The 9,115-nt window shown below is 39.8% G+C and overlaps 1 protein-coding gene across 1 annotated transcript; it reads right to left on the bottom strand.

The window, feature by feature from the left end:
• Positions 1-6: 6 nt before the first annotated feature.
• Positions 7-8,024, bottom strand: LOC106943590 (beta-chimaerin-like). The gene is made up of 7 exons (XM_015026895.1): positions 7,678-8,024; positions 5,673-5,757; positions 3,226-3,399; positions 1,931-2,008; positions 1,581-1,718; positions 1,384-1,489; positions 7-291 (listed from the first exon to the last, which is right to left on the bottom strand). Exons 1-7 carry the CDS (start codon positions 7,930-7,932, stop codon positions 120-122), a joined length of 1,008 nt encoding a protein of 335 aa, XP_014882381.1. The 5' UTR covers positions 7,933-8,024; the 3' UTR covers positions 7-119.
• Between the last annotated feature and the right edge of the window lie 1,091 nt (positions 8,025-9,115).

Genomic DNA, 9,115 nt, shown 5'->3' with positions numbered 1-9,115 from the left:
AAAAATACAAAGTGTTTCATATGCGGTTTGTTCGCAAACATTTCAGAGTATCACTTAAATACAGTTGGCTTGACTTTCCTCTTTGACAGAATAAATAATTGTTCATCGCCTCCAGTTCCTCAAAATAAGACATCTTCATGTTCGATCATGAGCTGCACTACCAGTTTCTGCTGCCTCATGTCGTTCAGAGTTGTCAAAGCGTTCTGCTCCGGAGGCTGCATAAGAGTCGGGCCGAAGACAATCCCCAGGTTCTCTGCGTTCATTAGGTTGTACTTTTCGAATGTTGTTACCCTGGAAGATGCATCAAAACGACAGAGAGATTTTAGTGTTGAAAGGTTTGATTTCGGGGTTGATTCTCCTCAGACTGGCGTCTTTTCAGCATTTCCAATGCCATTACCATACAAGTAGACTTTCAATTTGAGTAACGTGTTTTTTTTTAATACATATTTTTCAATGAACCATAGACAAATTACCATGCATAAAGCAGCAAAAAGGCCATATCTTTTACCTCCAAAATTATTTGAACCCATTGCAAATAGAGAGTCAGTGAGAATATTTTAAATTCTATACCTAATTCGAAAGTGTTTGTGCTGCTCTAAAGCATCCTACTTAACCAGATTAATTGGGAACAGGATTGATTTTTTTTTTCTTTTTTTAGCAGCTCAGCAAGTAAACACAGCAGCTCTCTGCAGCTGGTATGAGGAAACCTTTGGCTTAAAAGCAGCTGTGCATTGTGGATTGCTCACAGCTCAGGCTTCGCTAAAACAGGCTCTGTTTTAGCGTGACGGTGACCCAAAACACACAGCTAATGTGGGGAATAAATAGTGAGCCAACAGAAATATGAACTATTTCAAGTGGAACAGCAAAGCAAGTGTATTGTGGTCGATAATCTGTGAAGGGAGCTAAACATCAGGATGATGTTACATTCAGAAAGGTATGGCTGTATGGCAATGGCATGGCAATCATTTATTAAAATTGTAATAAAAATTATATATATATATATATATATATATATATATATATATATATATATATATATATATATATATATATATATATATTTTTTTTTTTTTTCAAATAAAATTATATTCTTATTATATTATCTCATGGGGGATCGATGATGTGGCGTTTCCAATCAGACAGCAACTTCTTTGTTGACAAAAAAGTAACCTTTTAGGACCTTTTTGAGTTCAACTGCACATACCATCGCTAACCTCTAAATGTGAACAAGCATAATTTTGACAAACAGCATGCAATGCAAAAGCAAGATGTATGTAAATAAAATGTGTGTATACAAGTTAAGCTTACAGCGGGAAATGTCTTTCAGGCAAATTGTGGTGTTGCAGTGATTACAGATGTAACCGTTTTAATACACGAGCTAACCTTTTGAGGTGAGCCATCAGGTAACGTAAGGTTTCGTAGTGCGCCGGGGGAAGCTGCAGCAATCCCTCATGTATCGCCTCCAGTCTGGATTCGGCATTTGGAAGTCCTGCAGGAGCCAAACGATAAGTATATCAAAGCGCCGTCAGGCAGCACCGGCACAGCAACGGCATGGAAATACCACGGAGAGGATCTCTTACTTGCAGCTTGAATAAATTTGGAGTACAAGTCAAATGTAATGACTGGAATGGGAAGGTCTCTCAAGTAGAGCTTCAAAGCACCAGCAATTATGTTGATGTCTGCATAGGCACTGGCACTGATATCCGCCTTCTCACCATCTGTTGTCAAGAAGCAAACAGTGCATGCAGGGGGTTCAAAGGCTGAATTTGGGACAAACGAAAACTGAATGTTCTTGTTTAAACCGCACAATACCAGAAAGCGTTACTTTGTGCAGAACTGCCGCGGAACGCGCCTCTTATTTTAAAGTGAAAACCCCGAGACATAAAATATTACAGAGTTCCCGAGGCAAAGACATTCACGAGCAACAAACCTCGGTCAAAAGCGAGTCGAACGTCCTCAATGTGCTCTGAGAAGCCAGACACTCTGTACAGACCCTCAGATTTCATACCTGCAAGAGACGATTTATAGATGGATCTCAGTGTCAGAAAATATCATTGCAACACAAGGATCATTGGGGTTTATTTTTATTTCAAATAAGTACATTTAAAATTTTTTAGTGCTTTTTGGAGAAAAAAATAATCGACAAAATAACAGAGTAGACAGAAAGATAAAATATGTACAATTTGGATTTCTAACAAAATGGGAGACTAAACAGACCCTTGTTTTCAAGTTCACTTCTTGGAAAAACATGAATGAAAGAGATCCCTAGCATAGAGTGAAGGTGATTACAACTGCAAAAACGTTAATACCTTTAGTTTTTAGCACTTATTCAGTTAATCTTATAAACCTGGTGGTGACGTAAGGCCAAAGATGATCAGAAATGTCTGAAGCATCCCACTGCAAAACCTCCTACTACATTCTTTATTGTACATGGATCCACTGCAAAAAAGTGCTTACAGCTGTGCCATAGCAGCACCTGGACAATTCATCTTTAATGACAGCAGCCATAGGAGATATGACTTAATCTCAAAATACGGTGTGAGGAAAGCACAAAAAAGGGAATATTTACATCCAAGAATAAAACTTCATCCTTAGAAATGACCAAAATTATTTTAAATTAGATGTGCAACATGATTACTTCTCAATGTTACATGAGAAGCAAACATACTCTGAGATGTACCAAATTTATTTACAGTCAGCATTTATTGTTGACAGTTTAATATCATCTCAATGATATGAGAAAATTTTAAAAAAGGCTCAAAGAACAAACTGAGTAAAAAAAAAAAGGTAGTCTGAAGTTTGATTTGACAAGTACTTTTGGAAAAAAGAAGAAAATATGTGCCAAGAGCTGAAACAGAAACATCTGGTCAACATTTTAATATCTTAGAGTCACTTCTAGAGACTCCGGAGAGCCTCTAGATTTTAGAAGTTCAGCTATTAAAGGACAGTTAAGAAAGAGATGTACACATGCTAAAAGTGTACATCTTTTAGCATGTGTACCTCGGTCAAAAGCGAGGTACACATCTTTACCTTAATCTTTACCTTAAAGATTAAGGTAAATCTTTATTTACCTTAATAAATCTTTATTTATTAAGGTAAATAAAGATTTACCTTAATATAAGGTAAATCTTTATGAAGAGGATAAATAGCAGCATTTTTAAATGGTGGTCAAATAAGTTCTGGATCACGGCTCATAGGGTTTTTAAGAGTTGTCTTGGCACATACCTCTGAGTTCGATCTCTCGAATGCACATATCCACCACCATGGGTCTTGTGGTGTTGTGAGCTTTGACAAGGGTGGTGAGATCACAGCTGTACACTTTCTTAATCCTGCGCAGGTCCGGCTGGCAGTCACTGGGAACCAGTTTGGAGCACTGTTTGTGTACATTCAGGCCACAATCTAGCAGAGGAGAGAAAAAAAAATGAGAGAAACGCAAAGAGAAGGAGGGAGAGAGGGAGAGAGACAGAGATAAGCCTCTAGCAGATAGCACAATCTTTGCACTGAGCTTAAAGACAGCAGTTTGAAAAGCTTTCCCAGAGCCAGTGATAAACTGCGCTGTCAGACATCGCAGCTGCAGCTAAGCTGTCCCAGTATGCTGCGCCAAAGGTAGATAATAGCGGATATAACAGCATGGCGGGGGTGTTCTTGTTGTAGTTTTAGTCACATTGAGCCTTTTAGACAGCTGAGAGCGAGAGAGCCGCGGCTGCTCGAGTTACAGAAGGTAAAAGATGGGTGTTCGCCTAAAATCGCTCGTCACAAGAAGTCTCAGATGGGTCCCTGCTGGATTTCTAACCGCAGAAAGACCGAGGGAGGAGAAAAGAAGCAAAAAATAAAGGCTGGTCAGAGTGTGAGAGAGAAGAAAGAAGTTTCTCCAGTTTCCCACCACACATGAGGTGTCTGATGATGCTCGTGTTTGCTTCAGGCTTATCAGCGTGGAAAGTATTGCAACAACAAACGATCTGTTGGGTGGAGGGCAACCAAGGCCACCGATGTAGGTTAAAAATAGTGTCCTAGCAATGAAGAAATCCCATGACCTCTGACAATCCATTATCTCCAATATAAAACCAATCACTTTGTTCTGCCACTATATTTAAAATAAGATGAGAAACCTGCATTTTTTTTATTTTTTTTTTTTTGCTAGTTGAGAAATTGAAAGCCTTAGTAGCTTTTTAAACCTTTAACAGATGCGTCAAAAACAGTTTCCTCGTTATCTTCATGGAAATCACAGGGCAACGATGTAGCAAAAGTGACCTAGTACACATATATTCTGTGATTTCTGTGTATCAGTATCATCAGAACACACTATGCTTTATGAAGAGATACAAGTTTGAGGCTGAATATCATGATAAGGCATTTTCTTTTTTTTTCTTTTTTTTTTTTAGTTTTCAAGCTTCCTGACAAATCATACATACAGTTCAGTTTGTGGAAAATATCACAATTTAATATGGCAGAAAGAACATAAACATTATAAATTCAGAATTTCAACAGAGAAATCAAAAACAAGTTATGCATCATCTAAAAAAAAAAAAAGATACTGAAATGGAAAAGCTGCACAGGAGTAGCTATGCTGTGTAAAAAACAAAATATTATCGTAAAAAGTATTAAATCTGGTTCACGGTCACCATTTCTATCCTTGCACATGTCAGTTTTCTTTGTTGATTTAGATGAACACTTTAAATACCACTAAATGTTCACTGAATCTCTTTTTGTTGCTTTTTACCGTGTTGTTTAAATGAGACTAATACTGGTTCTTTCAAGACTTAGTTACTCAGTGATCTTTATAATAATGGGCAACAATGTCTAACAATAATTTGCTTTCTTTTTCTAGTGAGTAAGTTAAAGAGAGGGCTAGAGTCAGAGAAATAATGACCGAGTCTAAATAAGAGCAAATATCACGAGTAGCAGAACTAATAAGAGCAACTCTCTTCAGTGCTGAAGTCGCTGCTGAAGGAAAATGCTCAAAGTTACTAATCTTTATCAGTGATGTGTTTAAAATAAAGTCAGATAAAGCATAGAAATGTAAGAAGTGCTCAAAATGAAAACGACTTTTTAAACTCATCTAACAAACAATCAGGCTGAAACAGGGAGGAAGACAAAACAGAAAATGAGTACAATATGGAGTACAGAGTTGATCTGTTTTGTTCTTTTGACTTCCTGTATGTCCAAGAGGCAGAATGTGGAAATCTTAGCAATAATATCAAAACGTTAATGTAAGGCTCTATAATGTCTACAGAAGACGCGCTGAGGTTGTTGTTTTATCTAAAGACAGTTTGTAAATGTGAACTAATAATTTTGTCTCAGTAAAACTGTTTTACCAGTTTCTTCTCTACTGAGCAGTAAGTAAGTAAAGACCACTTATCTCTGGACAGCTAGAAAAAAAAAAAAATAAATGTTCAATGATATTCCCATTATAGTCCTAAGAGAGAATGTTGAATTGCCCCAAAAGAATCAGTTTTGTTCAGACAGGTGCATCAGGAATCAGCACTTTTATGTCTCACTTGAAAGTGCTGATTACATAAAAGAAACAATGCAAAAAAGGCTACGAAAAGCTATTAAAAATTATAAATGACACATCCAAGAGAGGCCAGTGTTACCTACAGATAAAGCAATCAGTAATCCCACATTCACGTGTCTCAACGTTACGCAGCTTGAATGCTGCAGAATATATTTACCTGAGCAACGGACACCCTGGGCAATGAGGCCCCACATGAAGTTGGCACAGTACTCGCACCAGTGTGGCCCACGGAAGGTGTGTACCTGTGGTCAGAAATTTCATTATGTTACTCAGTGACCAGTTTAAACTGGGGGCCTTCCTCTCTGACATGGTAGACTGTCAACCCAAAACCACACCGGATGGAACCCCTCACTGACTGGGAGCATGTGTGTGTGTGTGTGTGTGTACACGGGGCAGATTAAAGGATTTATTACAATGCGTCTGGCATCTGCTGCTGGGCAATTGGATACATGCAGGCAAGCGCAGGGGCAGGCCCGAAAGTCAAAATAACAGATGTACACCCTCCCTGCACACTTAGATCACAGATAAGATCATGAAAGGAGCCACAGGCAGCCCCACATGCACATACACACACCTACACACGCACATTGAATAGGTATCGGTGACCTAAGGAGTGCAGAGGTGCAAAAAGCATGTGGCAGGTGGGTGGAAGATCGCTTCAAAGGAGAAGTGAACAAAAAGGTGGCAGTCATTATAAACTGCCAGTAAGTGAAACCAAAGAAAGTAATGCCTAAAATGTTAAAGCACCAAAGGCAAAGTATCCTGTTATTGTCTTGACAGAAAAAAAAAAAAAAAAAGAAACGTGCAGCACTTCAACACTCTCCATATGTTGTCAGCAAATCGGAATCATGAACCAAAAACGCCTCTAAAAGCTTTCAAATCGATGTTAATCAAAGTTTTCTGCTGTTAATGGGTTGTAGTGTAGTGCATCCATTAGTTCCCCTCTGTGCATATGAGTGTCAGCTGGTTGGGTTCTCATGAAAATGGCTGCAGATACATTCTGGAGTCTGTGACAGGACAGGCAAACATCCAGCAAAAACATGCACAGCGGATCCCAGACGTGTACACAAACCGGTATAAGATAAAAAAAAAAAAAAAACCAAGACCAGGATAAATAATTTCTAACGTTCATATTTAATGTGACATATATCCAACAAATAATATAAAAAGTAAAATAAACAGGGTAAGATAACTTTGTTCCTTTAAACTAAAAGTTTGTTGAAATATAAAACGTTTGCCATCAAGTCTTCTTGATTTCAAACTTGCTACTATCAGTAAAATTTGATGGAGCTGAAATAAACTTCATCTGTCTCAGAAAGAGTTTCAAAACCCTTAATCATTAGCGTTATGAACGATTACGCTTTCTTTAGCTGGAGTCGTTTTTTTTTGCAGAGAGACTACAAACACCATACCCACTGATAAACATGGTGGTGGCAGCATGATGCTGGATGAGGGATACTTCTTCAAAAGGACTTTGTTTTTAGTGAACTGCTGGGTCAAAACACCAGTGAGTTTTGACTCCAAACCTTCTTATGTTTGTTGAAAGCTATTTTTTTCAGCACCGCTGTTGGTCTGATCATACATCCAAATCAGCATCGAGACTTGTTGACATCACCATACATTCAAATCAGCTACAGGATGACATCATCAGAGGAAAAGTGATGTTTTGGAAAAGCCATGGCCAGAGTAGTGGCCAGTATCTATAATACTGGGTCACTTCAAAGCGTCTGTGCACAAAGAAATGTCCTCGCAATTTGACAATTTGAGGACTTTTGCAAGGTAAAATGAACCGACGATATTATCAAGGTTAAGATGTGGCATGCTTATAAACCGATGATAAAGACACTGAATACACATGTAAAAACAACATTATTACACAATTTCTTCCACGATTGTCAGTTGAATTGTACCAGATATATTCACATTAAACATAAAAACAGCTTAATAACGAAAACCTATTTTAACAGGTTTTAAAAAGTCGTATGTCCTACGTATCCACAGGATTTCTTCACCAAAATTTTTAAATGTTGAAAAGTCTTTGTTATTTATATAGTAAAAAAAAAGTTAACTATTAGAATTTAAAATTATAAATAACTATTATGAAGCAGATAAAAAATAAAAAAAAAGTCATTTTGTTTCCTCTCACAAAAATTGCTGCTTACCTTGAAGTTGTGAATCTTTTCATAGGAGCTCAGCTTCTCAGGCGTGTCTTTCAAGGCACTCCGTCGCACCACAGGTGAGGAGATCTGTGGACAGGAGGCCAGCAGTTTAATAGGCTTCCACAGCAGATTTCCCTTGCACCCAATCTTGACTCCCAGAGCCAACGCCAGCAGCTCTTGACGCCTCCTCTCCTGTCTTTTAGCCATGCGAGCAATCAGCTCCCCTTCTAAGCCCCCTCTGCTTGCTTCAGCCTCCATGCTTGACTGCACTGGGTCCAGGAGACTGTCCAAGTCTTCTTAGGGGAGCTCTGGAAGAGGGGGTGGGTGTGTGTGTGTGTGAGTGCTGTGCAGCAGATGCTGCTGGCGACAGCCCAGCACACAGATACAAAGTACACCCCACTCTGCTCTGAACAGGAAGAGCTACTGATGACGGTTAGCACCGGAGCTGACTCTGCATCTGGTCTGAGCCCAGTGGCAGCGGAGAGCAAGACGAGCAGGAGGAACAGGATTGGAAGTGGGCGGCCTAAGGGCAGGAGCGTGCCTCAGACAATGGCTCTCATTCACACGCCCAGAAAGGGGAGAGAGAAAGGAGAGGGAACAGCGTCCGCCGGGTTTGGATAAGAGATGTCGAGAGTGAGGTGCTGTCGGGATCGCTTCGCACAGCTCAACAGTTCTCTAAAGAAGGATCAACAGTTCAGACCCAACCTCCGCCCCTCACCCCTCGCTTTTTAGGACAGAGCTCTTTCCCCATTAGAGGACTGGCTTCCGGCCACACGCCACCTCACTTCGCTGGAGTTAGGACTCCATCCGCATGGGGTTCTCAGTCAGCGCGGGGTCGCTTCTAAATGGGTCACTTTGGTTGCTCGAAGACAGACACCAGTTTTTCAAAGCCGGGTCCTTGTAACAAAAACAGATCTTGACCTCCAGCTATGTCCGTCTGCTGGTGGAATTCCCCACGCTGCCGTCCAGACAGGATCTCACAGACTGACTGCAGATTGCTCCTGCCTGTCATGGTCTGCAGTCTGACACAGTCTACACTTCCATACAATTAACTCAGATTGGAAAAGGGATTACAGCCATAATCCTTGCACAAGGAATAATCCAGTAGTACCCAAATCTGAGGAAAAGCCCAATTGGACGATTATTTGCACGTCTCCAGGCATGTAGTTTTTTTTTTCTCTCCAGTGCGGGGCGAGGGGGTTGCTGCTGTTGTCTATGTAAATTCGAAACACACAGAAAGCACCACAAATACACGTCCTCTAAGGGAGGTTTTCCCTAATTAAAATAAAAATGCACAAAGGAATTTTTTTGGTGGAAGCTTTTTAGTGAACACAGGATAAGTAAGAATTACTAGGTTGCAATAACAACACTCCTCATTGTGTGTGTTGTTACTGAGTGAAGATGACTCAAAGACATCTTAAGTGTCAGCGAGGTATTTAAG

This window comes from Poecilia latipinna, unplaced genomic scaffold (genome assembly GCF_001443285.1).
Source record: "Poecilia latipinna isolate Pla-1442-1.1 unplaced genomic scaffold, P_latipinna-1.0 Scaffold5514, whole genome shotgun sequence".
NCBI lineage: Eukaryota > Metazoa > Chordata > Actinopteri > Cyprinodontiformes > Poeciliidae > Poecilia > Poecilia latipinna.
This window is presented reverse-complemented; position numbering and strand designations above follow the sequence as displayed.